Raw genomic sequence first — 16,536 nt, 5'->3', positions numbered from 1 at the left:
AAATCACAAATAAATAAATAAGAAAAAAATGTCACTTGGGAGTGGTGGATGTATAGGATAATCTTGGTGGCAATAAACAAAAAAAAAGAAAGAAAAAGAAAAGAAAAATGTTATCAAGAAACCACATTAAAGTATAAATGACAAGTTGGTTGTTTAGACCCCTGGTAATTCAGAAGGTTGATGATGTAAAATTCAACTGCTGGTTTTCAGTCACTATGTATGCCTCAAGGTCAAGCAACAGTTTAAAACACAGTACACCTCATCATCATACATATAGGATTCAAAAATATCTGCTTTTATTTAATAAACCACTTCCACACGTCACTGGTTAAATGGCAAATATGTTATGCAAACAATTCAGTAAATAAGTTCTTACTGGTTCGCATTCAGATCATATTTGTTCGTAGATCACAGTTTGTAACAGTTTCAAAAGTAAATTTGAAGTAGGTCTATTTTCTTATTTTGTGAGTGAGAGAGGGAGCAAAGTAGCACGTTGCCACGTGTAGAGCTGGGAATTGAACATGGCGCCTCACACTCGTAAAAGATGAGCTCTGTCCACACAGCCTCCACCCTGGCCACTGAACTGTCCATCTTCACAATGATTTGACTCAGATTTGGCTCTTATATGAGAAAATCCTTGGGACCAGACTCAAATTTCATGCTACCTAGAAAGAAAGAATTATATGCTTTCTCTGCTATACTATGTGTAATGAGCTAGGAAAAATTAGTAAAGGAAATGGAGGATTTTTAAAAGTGTTAAGCATGAGAATACAAGGGGGCTAGGGATTGGCACACCTGACTGAGTCCACATGCTACAATGCACAAGGACCGGAGTTCAAGCCCCTGGCCCCCACCTGCAGGGGGAAATCTTCACAAGTGGTGAAGCAGTGCTGCAGGTGTCTTTCTCCTTACCTCCTCACTTTTCTCTGGATTTTTCTCTGTCTCTACCCAAATAAAGAAAGCAATTACATTAAATTAAGTAAATAAAATAATCATAAAAGAGTATGCAAGATCACTGCAGCAGTAATGAGCCCATGGTTGTACACTGAAGTTAACAGTGTTTTGAAGTACTGGCACTTCTGGTTTCCCGTGTGCTGTGTGAGGTGCTTGATAGGCACAGTTCACTCCTCAGCAACCACATGCTGTACATTTAAAAGCAATTAGGCAATCTCCATATCCGATCTATCTATGTGACAGGTGGAAGAGAGGGACACTGTGGTGACACACAGAAGGGACATGTCAGATGGGTGTTAGTATTGTTGGCGTTGTGATGGAGGTGACATGTAAGCTGACACCTGAAAAACAAGGAGAGAGTATGCTAAGCTAAGGGAAGGAGCATTTGCAAAGAGCTAGAGACCTGGAAGTACCATTCTAGCACTGTGAGGAGTCTAGTTTGTCAGATGCTGAAGCAGATGGTCGGAGGAGAACAAAAGGGAGGGATACGACTGTGGGACTGGGTGGTGGTACAAAATCATACAGTGTATGTGTCACCATGTGCAAGGACCCAGGCTCAGTCCCTGGGCTCCCATCTGTGGGGAAAAAGGTTCACAAATGGTGAAGCAGTGCTGCAGGTCTCTCTATGTATCTCCCCCTTTCCTCTCAATTTCTCTATCATATTAATTAATTAAATATTTGGAAAATGAATAAAACATATACATGTATGTATGAATATATGTATATGAGTTGTGGTTGTATACTTTGAGAAGGACCAAATTGATTGGAGTGTTTTAATTCCTTGCTATGGATTTTGGAATTTTCCCTGAGGGTCAAAGGTAAACCACATCAATGACTAAAGATTGAGACACTGTTTGTAGGTGACAGTGGTAGGTTGTATCGCCTTGATTAAGGACACCTGGATGAGGTCTTCTATCACTGCTAGGAATATGAGCCTTGGACAAAGTCCAGGTTTTCTAAGAATGGTTCCAGTGTGCATGGTAACTGCTTGACAGGGGTATCAGAAGTGAAGGAAGAGTCTAGTCAGAAATAAGTACTGTGGCCAGGGACCTAAATCAATTGGTAGAGCAGGGCACTAGCATGCCTGCAGCTCCCAGTTTAATCATTGGCATCAATGGTACCAAAATGATACTCTGACCTCTCTCTCTCATGAAATAAAGGAAATTTTAAAAATATTTTAAAAGCCTTGGAGGGGGGCAGGAGTTAGGCCGAGCTGCTAGGATACAGGCTTTTTTTTTTTTTTTTTTTTTTTTTGCATCCAGGGTTATTGCTTGGGGCTCAGTGCCTGCACCATGAATCCACTGCTCCTGGAGGCTATTTTTTCCCCTTTTCTTGCCCTTGTTGTTTTATCATTGTTATGGTTATTATTATTATTGTTGTTGGATAGGACAGAAAGAAATGGAGAGAGGAGGGGGAGAGAAAGATTGAGACACCTGCAGACCTGCTTCACCGCTTGTGAAGTGACCACCCTGCAGGTGGGGAGCCGGGGGCTCAAACCAGGATCCCTATGTTGGTCCCTGCTCTTCGCACCATGTGCGCTTAACCTGCTGTGCTACGTGCGACCCCCAGGTGTTTTTTTTTTAAGTTTTGTCTTTCTTTTTTTTATTAGTGATCTGATATTGATTTAAAGGGTCACTTGGGAGCACTATGCAAAAGGGAAGCTCCACAAGTAGCAGAGGTGCTGCATGCCTTTCTGTCTCTGTCTCTGTCTCCTAGATTCTAGATGGAAAAAGAAAGTGTGTCCACACACACACACACACACATACACACACGGGGTGGGGGGTAAGAGGGAAAGAGAGAGCTATCTTGCCTGGAGTGTTGAAATCATGCCAGCATGGAAGTCCCAGCAGCAAAATATAAATAAATTAAAATAAAAAGCTATAGAATGTGAAGAATAAATAAGAGCAAGCATATTCTCTACTATAAATGCTTGTTCTTTCTCATCAACTTCATTGGATATGTATAACAAAACTACTTAGCAGCTAGGGGGTGACTCATCTGGTAGAGCACAGTCCCTGCATGCATGAGAGCACAGGTTCTAGCCCCGGTACCACATGTGCCAGTGTAGTGCTCTAGTGTCTCTCCCTCCCTCCCTCTCTCTCCTGTTAAATAGATCAGTCTTTAAAAACCTTTACAGTACGGGATAGTGACTCACCTAGTACAGCCCCCATTTCCCACCTGTAGAGAGGAAGCTTCACAAGTGGGGAATCAGCACGGCAGGTGTTTCCCCCTCTCTCTGTCTCTCTCTCCCTCTCTTTCCTTAGCTTTCTCTTTTACCCACTATGAAGAGAAATTACTATGTAAATGGTGGGGTTGTGTAGGCACCAAGCCCCAACTCTAACCTGGAGGGATCTAGTTCTCTGTTATGCAAACAGTGGAGATCTGTACCATTTACATTTCAGTTCAGAAATCGGTGATACACACATATGTGGAATCTAGAGATCTGATTTACATAAACTTGCCACACAAAAAAAATCAAATCAAAACAGAAGCAAGCAAACTGTAAGACTTACGGGAACTAAGGTGGTTCTTTGGGAGGCTGGGGATATAGAAGTTTGGTGGTGGGTTTGGTGTGGAACTATGCACTGTAATCTTACAATCTTGTAACAAACTATTACAAACAAGTAATAATAACTAATAATAATAAAGAAGTCAATGATAGCTAAATTGATCATATACATTTTAGCAATATACCTTCTGCTACTTCTCCAGCAGTACTCACATCCAAAGCCTCTTCCATCTGAAAGAAGCAAATATTATTGCTAATGTTTAGGTTAAATAAGCAGTATCAATAGCAGAATGCCATATAGCTTATAAAATGTGACTCTTAAAACATACTTCTGGAGACTAGAACTAACATGGGAATTGCTTAGGTGGAAAAATAATTCCTAATTATTTTAACTCATTTTTTGAAAATAAAGAATATATAATTTTCTTCAGTAGTAATAATTTAACTTAATTAGTCATATGATAAGTACTATTCTACTGAATATACATAACTCCTGAAGGGTGATGTGTGATGTCATTGATAGAAAGAAGCTTAAGTGTGTGTGTGTGTGTGTGTGTGTTTGTGTGTGTGTGGGAAGACAGATAGCATAATGTTTATGCAAATGAACTCTCATGCCTGAGGCTCCAAAGTTCCAGGTTCAATCCTTTGCTTCACCATATGCTAGAGCCGAGAAGTGCTCAGATTAAAAAAAAAAAAAAAGACTCAAGCAATTCAGTCATCTCTAACACAAGACACATTATTTTGCAATTCTTAAAAAATAGCCTTTCATAAAATCAGTTTCTAATAGGATTTTCCTTTTAAAATGAGCTTTCCACTTAGAAAATTTAAATCTTAAGGAGTATTCTGTTAGCTTTTTGAACACAGAATTTAAAATACATTAAACAATGCAGAACTGATACACTGTCATTTGAAAATCCTAGTGTCAGAAAACACACAGAGAGAGAGAGAGAGACAAGTGTACTGTTCAGCTGTAGCATATGGTGATACCAAGGACTGAACCTGGAACCTCAAGCATGCAAATCTGATATATTACCACTTCACAATCTCCCTGGCCCCAAATATTTGACTTTTATGAAGTGCATACAAATCAATCTAACAACTAAGTATTTTGGCAAGGCAGTATAATATCCAAGTGAGCTATTCCACTGGCCCAAAAGTCAGTACTCCAGCACATTAAAAGAAAGTTTCATTTTTTTCTAGTATAGTCATGGGCTCTTTGGAATATAACTAAAATAGGACTACTAAATATCTACAAAACAGAGACACACACACCCCCAGGCTTCATCTAAACTATTCTAGCCTTTAGGTTCATGATTAGTCAACAATTTGTTTGGCTCTATATGTTAATTCTTTTTTTCAGCCACCAGGTCCCAGATGCTACCATGATGCCAACGTCCTGGGCAGACAACCCCACAAATGTGTCCTGGAGCCCCACTTCCCCAGAACCCCGCCCCGCTAGGGAAAGAGAGAGACAGGCTGGGAGTATGGATCGACCTGCCAACGCCCATGTTCAGCAGGGAAGCAATTACAGAAGCCAGACCTTCCACCTTCTGCACCCCATAATGACCCTGCGTCAATATTCCCAGAGGGATAAACAATAGGAAAGCTATCAGGGGATGGGATGGGATACAGAGTTCTGGTGGTGGGAATTGTATGGAGTTGTACCCCTCTTATTCTATGGTTTAGTCAGTGCTTCCTTTTTATAAATAAAAAAAATTTAAGTATTATATCCTACAGAAAAGAAGCTTCACAAGTGATGAAGCAGATCTACAAGTGACTCTTTTTCCCTCTTTATTTCCCTCTCTTCACTCAATTTCTCTCTATCTCCTCTAGTTAAAAAAAAAAAAAGAAAGAAAGAAAAGGAGAAAAAATGGCAGCTGGGGACAGTGGATTCATAGTATCAGCAGCAATACCCAACAATAGCCCTGGTAGCAATAAAAAAAATAGTAAGTGTTATATCAAAAATATAATTACAAGGGGGCTGGGTGGTGGCACACATGGTTCAGCATACATATCACTATGCGCAAGGACCCTGGTTCTGGCCTCTGCTCCCTACCTGCAGGGGGGACGCTTCACGAGTGGCGAAGCAGGTTTGCAAGTCTCTCTCTCTGTATCTCCTCACTTCCTCCTCTCAGAAAATTTTTTCTGTCCTATCCAACAAAATGGAAAGGGGAAAGAGAGAGAGAGAGAGAGAGAGAGAGATGGAGGGAGGGAGAGAGAAATGGCTGCTTAATGCTGTTACCGAGCCCCAATGATAACCCTGGTGGCTATAATATATATATATATATATATATATTTATTACATATATATATTACATATATATAATATATATTATATATATATTCACACACACACACATACACACAAAGCACAGGGAGCATAAGGTAATATAACTCACTTTGGTGAGGTAACAGTTCTCCTTAGAGTTAAATGAAGGCCGTAGGCTTGAAGTAGAACCTGCAAAGGTCTCTCTTGAAAAACAGTTTCTGTTGAATGTAAGACTAGTATAATTAGGGCTCCCAACCAAAAGTGGATTCAGGCCTGGCCTTGTAGGAAGAGTAAATAACAAGGGTTTGTTCAGATCTTTCTCCACAAATTTGGCACCAAATTTCACTGCTGGATGCTCATGTGTCCTGTGAAGGATGCAAAAGGCAAATAAATACTGAATATTTAAATTCTCTATAAATGACTTGCAGTGCTTTGTAATTACTGTAACAGCTACTGGAATTCCCAAGAGAACTTTTTAATACTAGAAATATGCAGGAACATGCCTACTGGATACAATGATACCTCTAACGTTTATTCTAGAAAAGTACAGGTGGTTCTAAGAAAATTCCTAAATAAGCCATTCAAAATGTGGGGGTGGGGTGGGGGTGGGATGGGGAGATGGGTAGCAGTGTTGTTGAAGACTTAACAGGTAACACTTGCTGCCTTCCAGAATGGTCCTAGTTATAAGCCCCTTGAAGATATCCTTATGCCTATTTAGGAAATTAGGTTAGAAATCAAAAGACAGGGCAGGCAGTAGTGCACCGGGTTAAGTGCACACAGTACAAAGTGCAAGGATCCCAGTTCAACGTCCCTGGCTTCCCACCTGCAGGAGGGGTGGCTTCACAAGCAGTGAAGCAGGTCTGCAGGTGTCTATTTTCCTTTTCTCTATCTTCCCTTCCCCTCTCAATTTCTCTCTATCCTATCCTATGTATAAAAAAATAGAAAAAAGAAAATAAATAGCTTCTAGGAGCAATGGATTCCTACTACTGGCATTGAACCCCAGTGATAACCCTGGAGGAAAAAAAAAAAAAAAAGACAGGTCTCAAGTACATTTTCAAACACGTGATTACACTTCCCTTGTATATTTTACTTACTATTGAGAGAAATTAACCATTTGGCAGTGAGGAGTAGTTAAGAGCAACAATCTCTAATGGAGAATAAGAGAGACAGGACAGACATGTTAGTGATCCCAAAGAACAGGAACTTCTAGGGCAATGAGCTTTTTGTTTTCAAGGCCCTGGAGGGGGCATTTACCCTTTCTGTCTTACACGCTGATCCTTGGGCAAAACACACAGCACTATTTTTCACTGCTTCATGAATAATCTTTGGCCCCATGATGCCTTTAGGTAGAAGAGGAAAATCATACAGGTAATCTGTCTTGTGGCAATAGCGAAGATATTTTAAAAATTGGTTTACCAAGTGCTCAAATGTACCGTGAATAGTAGTACTTGACCCACTGGGTTTAAGTTAACAATATTCCTGAAAATATATTTATGAATATTGGTATTAGGGGAATTTTGATTAGCAATTTTATAATAAAACTATTGCCTAAGTTGGAAATTTTCACTTAGCTTAGAGACTAGTAGGTATGATCAACAACATGAAAATATGAAGGAAGAAAATGGAAAGGCATCAAATATGCAAAAATTGAGGGTAGACTATACATTAGTTTGCCACTATAACTTTCCAAAATGTGAGCCTTTGTGTACTATTACTAATATGATACTCAATCTTTAAAAACGAAGCTAATAAAACTAACTTTCTCCTCTACAATTCTATTTTGACTTACCATTTTGGTTTATTTTCCAATGAGTTCTTAACTTTTACTTCTTCTATGAAGAGTGGTTCATATTTTCCCAATTGTGCTTTCTTAGACATCTCCTGAGACATTTTCACTGTGCTGAGTTCAGATATCAGATATTCAATTTGGACCTTACATTTTTCTATTTCTGCTTCTTTAGAGACTTCATGAGAAATTTTCATTTTGGAGAATTCAGACTCCAGATTTTTAACTCTGAGGTCCACTTGGTTACTCATTGAAGCAGTACCATTCTCTTTCCGTTGCTCCACATACCGGGGAGAAGATGCACGTTTCTAAACAAATTCAGAGTACACATGTTAAAAATATAAATATAGCCCAAACAACTGTAGTATATTCTCTCTTACTTTAAACTGATAGTTCCGGGCCAGGTGGTGGTGCACCTGGTTAAGCGCACACATTATAGTGTACAAAGACCAAGGTTCAAGCCCCTTGTCCCCACCTGCAGGGGGAAAGTTTCACAAGTGGTGAAGCAGGGCTGCAGGTGTCTCTCTGTTTCTCTCCTTCTCTATCTCCCCCTTCCCTCTCAATTTCTCTCTTTCTCTGTCCAATAATAAATAAAAAATACACTCATAGTTCATAGAGCAATCTAATGTGACAAATTATCACCATTATCACCTGGATTAAGGAATAAAGTTGAGAAATTCTTACAAGAGTACACATGTAGTCCAATTATTTAAAGAATAATACCGAACAGAAACAGTTGAAAATGTTTAAAATCACACAGCATGACTCACCAATGTAAGAATATGGTACAATTTTTTCATTCACAATCTTTTTCTTTGTTTTTAAGAGTCTTCTTTGATACTATCCGGTCTTCAAAAAAAAAAAACACAAATGGGGGCCAGGTGGTGGCACACCTGGTTAAACACAAGGACTCGTTTGAGCCACAGGTCCCCCACATGCAGGAGGAAAGCTTCACAAGTGATGAAGCAGGGCTGCAGGTGTCTCTTTCTTCCTTCCTCTCTACCTCCCCCACACCTTCCAATTTCTGTCTCTATCCAATGATAATAATTTAAAAATACAAGGAACCTTTAGTGAAAATCATGCGGAAAGACTGTGTGACAAAATGGTAGGTATGGAAATGTTTATATATTTATTTTGCCTCCAAGGTTATCTCTAGGGCTTAGTGCCTGCACTACAAGTCCATTGTTACTGGTGGCCATTTTTTCCATTTTGTTGTTGTTGTTGGACAGGACAGAGAATTTGAGAGAGTACAGGAAGACAGGGGGAGAGAAAGATAGACACCTGCAGACCTGCTCCATCACCCATGAAGTGACCGCCCTGTAGGTGGGGTGCCAGGGGCTTGAACCTGGATCCTTGCACCGGTCCTTGCACACTATGTACACTTAACCCAGTGCGCTATCACCCAGCCCCCAGTATAGAAATATTTAAGGGAGTCAGGTGGTAGCACAGTGGGTTAAGCACATGTGGCGTAAAGAGCAAGGACTGGCAGAAGGATCCCAGTTCGAGCCCCCGGATCCCCACCTGCAGGGGAGTTACTTCACAGGCAGTGAAGCAGGTCTGCAAGGTCTGTCTTTCTCTCCCCATCTCTGTCTTTCCCTCCTCTCTCCATTTCTCTCTGTCCTATCCAACAACAACAATATCAATAACAACAATAATAACTAAAACAACAATAAAAACAACAAGGCCAATGAAAGGGAAAATAAATAAATAAATATAAAAAATTATATATAAAAAAGAAACATTTAAAAGGAAAACAAATGTCACCTTCCTATATACAAGACACACTTCTGTGAAGAAAGTAGAAGACGTTTATACCTAAAATGTCACTTGCAGCAAAATGAGTGATAGTAGCCTTTTTCAAATCATATTCACCTGTAAAAACAATTCAACTGCCCTTAATATTTCTGCTAGATTGTGCCTGGATCTTTCTTCAAGCTCTCGTTTAGACTGTTCTACTTGACCGTATTTTTCCATCATTTTTCCTATGTGAGATTTGAGGTTTACTATTTCTTGTTCCAATTCACTGTTATGCTTCTTTAGCTTGCCACACTTCTTTCTGGTTGCTGTCATATATGATATCTCCTGTTGAAGAACTTGATTATGGGCATCCAGGTGGAGACATTTTGAAGATGCAATTTGTAATTCTGAGGTAAGATCATCGACCTATATGGATGAAATAATAAGTACCCTAATGAAGGAACACTGAGTATTCAAAACAGTATCAAATTCTGAAATAAATTCAGTCTCAATAAAATGTTATCTAGATTGTAGTAGAGTCTTAGAATGTGGAACCTGGAATTACTCAGAAAAACAAAAAGAAAGTTAGAAACAACAAGAGTCAGGAAGATACATTAGTCACAGTCTTCTTTGCCACCAACATTTAAACTTAATTCTATATTCTTATTTTCCAATCACTGTTCATAGTACTCCTCCATAAAATGACTTTAAGCCATCACTTAGTGGAAAGCTTGTTACCCCTTACCCCAGCGAACTTCTCCATAGCTTTGAAAGATGTTTTCGATATATCATAATGAGTTGATTTAGAGCTGAGTCAACAAATTATGCTCAAAATGAAAATCTGGAAATAAGACTGTACTTAATATATCTTCTAAATATACAATCATAAATCATCCAATGTCGTAAGCTTTTTTTTCTTTTTTTATTAGTGATTTGATATTGATTTACAAAATTATTAAGATAACTGAGGTATAATTCCACATCGTTCCCACCACCAGAGTTCTGGGTCTCCATTTTCCCCACAAGAAACTGCAGTAGTTCTCCCAAGGTCACAGATATGGTTTGACTATTATTTCTGTAACTATCTATTTTCTGCCCATTTTTTATATGGTCCTGCCTTCTTTTCTGAGCCACACCTATTAATACTTCTGAATGCCCTTCCTTTTTTTCCTTTTCTCTCTCAGGGTCCTGATGGAATTGGGGTTCAGAGACCTCTAGTCATCTTCCCCTAACATTTCTATCCCTCTGGGAGTATGTATCAATATCCTTTTTGGGGTGCAGAACGTGGCATAATCTTTTTTCTAAGCTATAAATGTTTCTGCATCTTTGTTACTCTTCACAAAACAGGGAAACAAACTGTACACACAAATAAAATAATCTTGCAAACTCCTCCTCTTGTCTGTGTGGATGGGGTACTGGCAGTTCAACTCACCATTACTATGGTTCTAAATTACAAAAACAGAAGCCCAGGCCACCATTTTATGGAAAAATGCAGCAGCATACAGCCCACATAAGAGAATGAATAAAATAATTCTATGGTAAAAAAAAAAAATCTTGATGGAATTTCAGTGACCGATTTGGGAAGAACCATTCTCCTTTTGATGTAATAATTATTTGCTAAGGTAAATCACGTGGATTTGTTGCTTCATAAATATGTCCCTAAGTTCTCTGACACTTTACCCATAAAAGTCCACCCCCTTTAAACAAATGTCCCTGTTAGTTGGTTTTCAGCAAATAGAATGGGATGCATTGGATCGACCTTCTCGTGGTGCATCCCGTGAGTACCCATTCATTGGGGAAACTGACGATCCTTCCTAGCCGACTGAATCCACATGGATCCCAGTCACTTTCAAAGCCAGCAACAAGCAGCTCCTGACAGCTTTCAACCTGACGCTGTTGACTGGCTACGGAAGAAGGGCAAACACTAGAAGAAGAAAGCAAATAGAACATGGAATAGTGAATCTGTGGCAGCCAAGGCCAAGTTAGGAAATGTACCTACCTCATGAACAACCTAATGCATGTTGGAGTGGCTTTGGAGTTGCAGTGACTAACACTGGAGTTAGGTGGGATTCTTCCATCTGGAGAAGAGCTGAGAATGACAACTAAAGGGACCCTCAAAGAGGCCGACATCAAAAGGCTGACACTCTAGGCAAATAGCACCTGGTCTGGTGGGAGGAGTACACAACTCAGATGACCTGTCCACACCCATGTCCAGAGGAGAAGCAATTACAGAAGTCAGACCTCCCACCTTCTGCACCCCATAGAGATCTTTGGTCCATACTCTCAGAGGGATAAAGAATAGGGAAGCTTCCAATGGAGGGGAGGGGACACAGAACACTGATGGGGGAACTGTATGAATTGTACCCCTCTTATGCCATAGTCTTGTTGATCATTATTAAATCACTAATAATAATAATAAAATAAGTTGAAAAATAAGAGAACACAAAGCAGAACTTGGACTGGGTTTGCATGATAGTGGAAAAGGACAAACATCACGAGGAGATGGAAAGTAGCACTCATGTAGCAACAACTGTCTCGTAAATCATTAACCCAGAACAAGAATCTTAAAATCAGTAGTAAGCAGAGGAAATAGCATCAATGGTCGAGTGCAAAGTTTGCACGACTGTGGCTCCTAGTGGGATCTTTGGTGCCACATGTGCCCTAGTGGTAGTCTATCCTCTCTCTTTTATAGAAAAAATAGATATCATTCAAATTTTTTTTAATTTGTAAAAGTGCTAAGGCCGGGTGCTGGGCAGTAGTGCAACAGATTAAGTGCATATGGTATGAAAGTGCAAGGACCAGCCTAAGGATCCTGGTTCGAGGCCCACCTCCCCACCTGCAGGGGAGTCCCTTCACAAGTGGTGAAGCAGACCTGCAGATGTCTTTTTATTTTATAAAATAAAATGAAAGTATTCACTTTACCATATACAAGGGCCTGGGTGTCATCCCTGGATCCATGTGAGAGCACATACACAATGGAAACTTCATGAGCTCTGAAACAGTACTGGTCTCTCTCTCTCTCATTACTCTCCCTTTCTGTCTGAAAGGGAAAATAAATAATCCACAAGGAACAGCAGAATCACACAGGTGCAAAAAGCCCCAGTGGCAAAAATTACCAAATGTTTTTAAAAAAATCCAATAATGGGTTCTCAATTATTGCTCTCCCCATCCAAGCACATACTAAAATGAAATATCTCCATGAATTTCATCAGAGCACACCTGGGATTCCTGGTAGAGGAAGAAAGCATCAGTGCCTGAAAGTTGGTGACTGCATGTGGACAGCGAGACTGGGAAGGGAGGGAGTATAAGACTCAAGAAGAGACATGGTGTACACGGCCAGCAGGCACCATATAGGAAATGAAAACCAGTCCTAAAACACCTTCTATTATTAACCTACATAAAGATTAGCAGTTGACATATTACATTTCATACTTTCTTGATTTCTGATTTGACTTACTTTTTTCTTGAAATCTCTTCTCTCATCTTCCAGTTTAATAAGATAATATGATACAACCTCTGCCGTGGATTGCTTCTTTCGACTACCAGCCAATTCTTGTTCAAGTTTTCTCACCAGTTCCTAATAAGATATTTTTCATACTTGCCCGTTACTGAATTCTGTTATTAGTATCTAGTGCTAACTCATACACTTTGAAAACCAACACCTGTTCACCGTCTTTTCCAGACATTCCTATTCATTGGAGCTCAAGACACAGAAGGTATCATATCTGCCTCCTCAATATTATGTCACATAGTCAAGGGACTCACCCCCACTCTCCTGCCCCCCAGGATGAATCTGCAAAGCATTACACCTTGCAGTGTTTTTCACCTACAACAAAAACGTGGGCATGTAGATACGTCTAGTAGGGCAAACTGCATATTGTGGAATGTTTTTCCTCTTTTTTTTTTTGTTAGAGGCTGAATCTTAGAGGAGCTCCTCAGATATTTGATCAGAGATTTCAAATTCTGCTAATGAAGTTGCAGCACAGAATGAAAGCAGTCATTCCAGGGAGCTGGAAGGCCCCAGGTAACCTGATTTCCAAGCACTCTCCTCAGCTTCTACCACTTTCTCCTCTACTCACTCCACTCTTGCTATACATGATAATGTAACCCGTTTTGTTTGAAAAAAAGGGGAGGTCAATGCTAAATTAACAAATCACAAAGAATGACAATTCCCTTAGTGTTAGGAATATGTTGAAATGATAGTAATTTTAAGAATATATATTATTGGATAGAGATAGAAATTGAGAGTAAAGGGGGGAGACAGAGAGAGAGAGACAGAGAGACAACTTCAGCCCTGCATAACCACTTGTGAAGCTTTCTCCCTGCAGGTGGGGGCCAGGGACTTTGTGCACTGTAATGTGTGCACTTAACCAGGTGCACTACCTCCTGGCCCCCGTAACAGAGTCTTGAAACGGGAATTATAAACGAATTACTTACAAAATTTGTCCCAATCAAACATAATTTTATTGAACTCACATTTGTCCCTCATTATGACATAATGCAAAGTAGACGCCTTGAAAGAGTTGAGAAGCTTTAGGAATATTTAATTTGAGGCTGAAATGGTTCCAAAATGAATTCCAATTGACATAAATAAAGATAAGGCTCTACCAACTACACAAGTGTAAAAAGCTATGGAGGGGCACCAAGTGGTGATGCACTTGGCTGAGCACACATGTTACAGTGCACAAGGACCCGGGTTCAAGCCCTTGTCTCCACCTGCAGTGGGAAGCTTCATGAGTGGTGAAGCAGTGATGCAGGTCTCTCCCTCTCTCAACTTTTTAACTCTCTCTTCCCTCTAAAGTTCTCTCTCTACCCAATAAATGAATAAACAAATAAAATACATTTTTTTAAAAGTTACTGAGGGAAAGGTACTGTGCAGCACAGCACCTACACTTCAGTTCATCTAGAAATAAGAAGTTAGCTGAGGAGATAATTCACTTAGACGAACTGTAATGTAAAAATATCCATTTATGGTATGAGCCTATTTATATGCTTCATTATGGTATTAAAATATAGTGATTTAAAGATTAATCTAGTTGTTGTAGTATCAGATTATTACTATAAGTATTCTCTCTTAACAATTTATAGTCCTCCTCCTCCCTCTTTAATTCCCCTCACCAGTTATTGCTGGGCTCAGTAACTACATGATGACTCTACTGCTTCTGGACGCCATTGGTTTTAAGTTACTTATTTATTTTTCTAATTTTTATCATTGTTATTTATCGGGTAGAGACTGTCAGAAACAGAGAGGGTAGGTAGAGGGAGATAGGGAGGGAGAGAGAAAGAGAGATACCTACAGCCCTGCTTCACCACTCACAGACCTTTTCCCCTGCAGGTGGGGACTGGGTGCTTGAACCTGGGCCCTTTGCACACTGTAACATGTGACTCAACCACATATGCCACCACCCTGCCCCTGGAAGCTACTTTTTCCTTTATTATTATAACTATTATTATTTTCTTATTTGATATAACAGAGAGAAATTGAGAGGGGAGGGGGAAATAGAAAAAGAGAGAGAGAGGGGTATCTACAACACTATTTCACCACTCATGAAGCTTTCCTGCTGCAGGTGGGGACCCAGGGGTTTGGAGGCAGGTCCTTGCACATGGTAATATGTGCACTCTACCAGGCAAAGCACTACCTGGCCTCATAACCTATCTTTTTAAATCTCACTGTCAGCACAATGTCTTACGCAGTATAAGGTACCTCTCAGATATGACTTATTTGCTGGACACACATGACTTTAAGCTGATAAAACAAGTTAATTTTTTACAGTTGTTTATTGCTTATTAATACTCAATTAGATTCAGCTTTTAACCATAATCAAATGTTACTTTGAGCTTTCTTGTATGAAGTTTGAGAATTATCTGGGTACTTACCTCTCTTTGTGCCTTCTCATTTTCACAAGGACACACTGTTTGTTTTGAACAATTGCATTCATTAATTAACTCCTTATTTCTTTCTTCTTGGGTCAGACATTGGTCTTCTGGTTCAGCTTGATTTCTTCTTTTGACATCCCAGAACCCATCATGGATACTCATCACTGTCTTTTCTTTCTTGCTAGCTTTGCTGTGAGCAGCATCCAGCTGGCATTGAAGCAAAACGTTTTCATTTTGTATCTCAGACAGCTGCCCCTCTAAAGACTCCTGCTTTCTAATATGTTCATTCAAAAGATTTTGTTGATTGTCATACTCCCGTTCAAGTTCCTTCTTCTGACAGTGGATTCTGCACAGTTCCTTTTGTAAACATTCCACAGTCGAAGTCTTCTGTCTCAGAGCATCTCCTGTGTGTTGGAGTTCAGTTTCTAGGCTATTGGATTTACTTTCTGCCTTAAAAAGTTGTTGAGAGAGAATTTTATTGCTAGCTTTTAAGCTTGACACTTGGAAAGTCAGATGATCCTGGAGATTAAGCCATTCATCCTTTGCTCTCTGAAAAGTCACTTCTAGATCATTTCTTGAAGTCTGACTTGGATCCTGGTTACACAGAACAGCAGCTAGTCTAGAGCAATAGGATTCAACTTCTGTTTCCAATCTTGCTTTGTTTTGCTTTTCATCCTCCAGTGTGGTGTTTAGTGTAATATTTTCTGCTTTGAGAGCATCAAGTTGTCTAGTATATTGGATTATCTTTTCTGTTGAGGCTTCCTCATTCTGTTCTATTGTATCTTGCAGAGCATGATTTTTTTCTTGTAGAACTTTAATATCTTCAAAATACTTTCTTTCCTTCTCCTGACCCTGATGACTTAGCTTTCTGAGTTCCTGTTTTAGGATGGAAACTCTGTCCTGCAACATGTGGTTTTTATGCAGCAGATCTTTTTCCTTTTTACCACCTTCAGAAACCTAAGTACAACACAAGAGTTGTTTTTTTTTTTTTTTAGCTAGTACTCAATAAAATAATACATCATGATAGCTTTTGAAATTAAACATACCAAGTTTTTTTACTTTTTAAATATTTATTTATTATTTATTCCCTGTTGCTGCCCTTGCTGTTTTTATTATTGTAGTTATGATTGATGTCATTGTTGTTGGATAGGACAGAGAGAAATGGAGAGAGGAGGGGAAGACATTAAGGGGGAGAGAAAGACAGACACCTGCAGACCTGCTAACGCCCAACTCCCACATACCAAGTTTCTATACAATGAGGAGTTTGCAATAACAAATATGCGACTAGAAGAAATTTGAGTTGGAACCAGACTTTGGATTGTCACACCAGCCTAAGTTATCACCAGTATGTATGTATGCTTGGTATGTACACAACAAATCCACCACTCTCAACAGCTATTTTCT

At 39.5% G+C, this 16,536-nt stretch overlaps 1 protein-coding gene across 1 annotated transcript in view; it reads right to left on the bottom strand.

The window, feature by feature from the left end:
• Positions 1-274: 274 nt before the first annotated feature.
• LOC103124118 (ankyrin repeat domain-containing protein 26-like) overlaps positions 275-16,536 on the bottom strand; it is a 49,850-nt gene continuing 33,588 nt past the window's right edge. The window contains exons 13-19 of the mRNA XM_060192104.1: positions 15,133-16,089; positions 12,713-12,832; positions 9,391-9,681; positions 7,522-7,826; positions 5,863-6,097; positions 3,649-3,694; positions 275-665 (exon numbers count right to left, since the gene is read on the bottom strand). Of these exons, the coding sequence (XP_060048087.1) occupies positions 622-665; positions 3,649-3,694; positions 5,863-6,097; positions 7,522-7,826; positions 9,391-9,681; positions 12,713-12,832; positions 15,133-16,089 (1,998 nt within the window). The 3' untranslated portion in view covers positions 275-621. The remainder of the gene's footprint in view (positions 666-3,648; positions 3,695-5,862; positions 6,098-7,521; positions 7,827-9,390; positions 9,682-12,712; positions 12,833-15,132; positions 16,090-16,536) is intronic.

The sequence above is a fragment of the Erinaceus europaeus genome, chromosome 6 (assembly GCF_950295315.1).
Source record: "Erinaceus europaeus chromosome 6, mEriEur2.1, whole genome shotgun sequence".
NCBI lineage: Eukaryota > Metazoa > Chordata > Mammalia > Eulipotyphla > Erinaceidae > Erinaceus > Erinaceus europaeus.
This window is presented reverse-complemented; position numbering and strand designations above follow the sequence as displayed.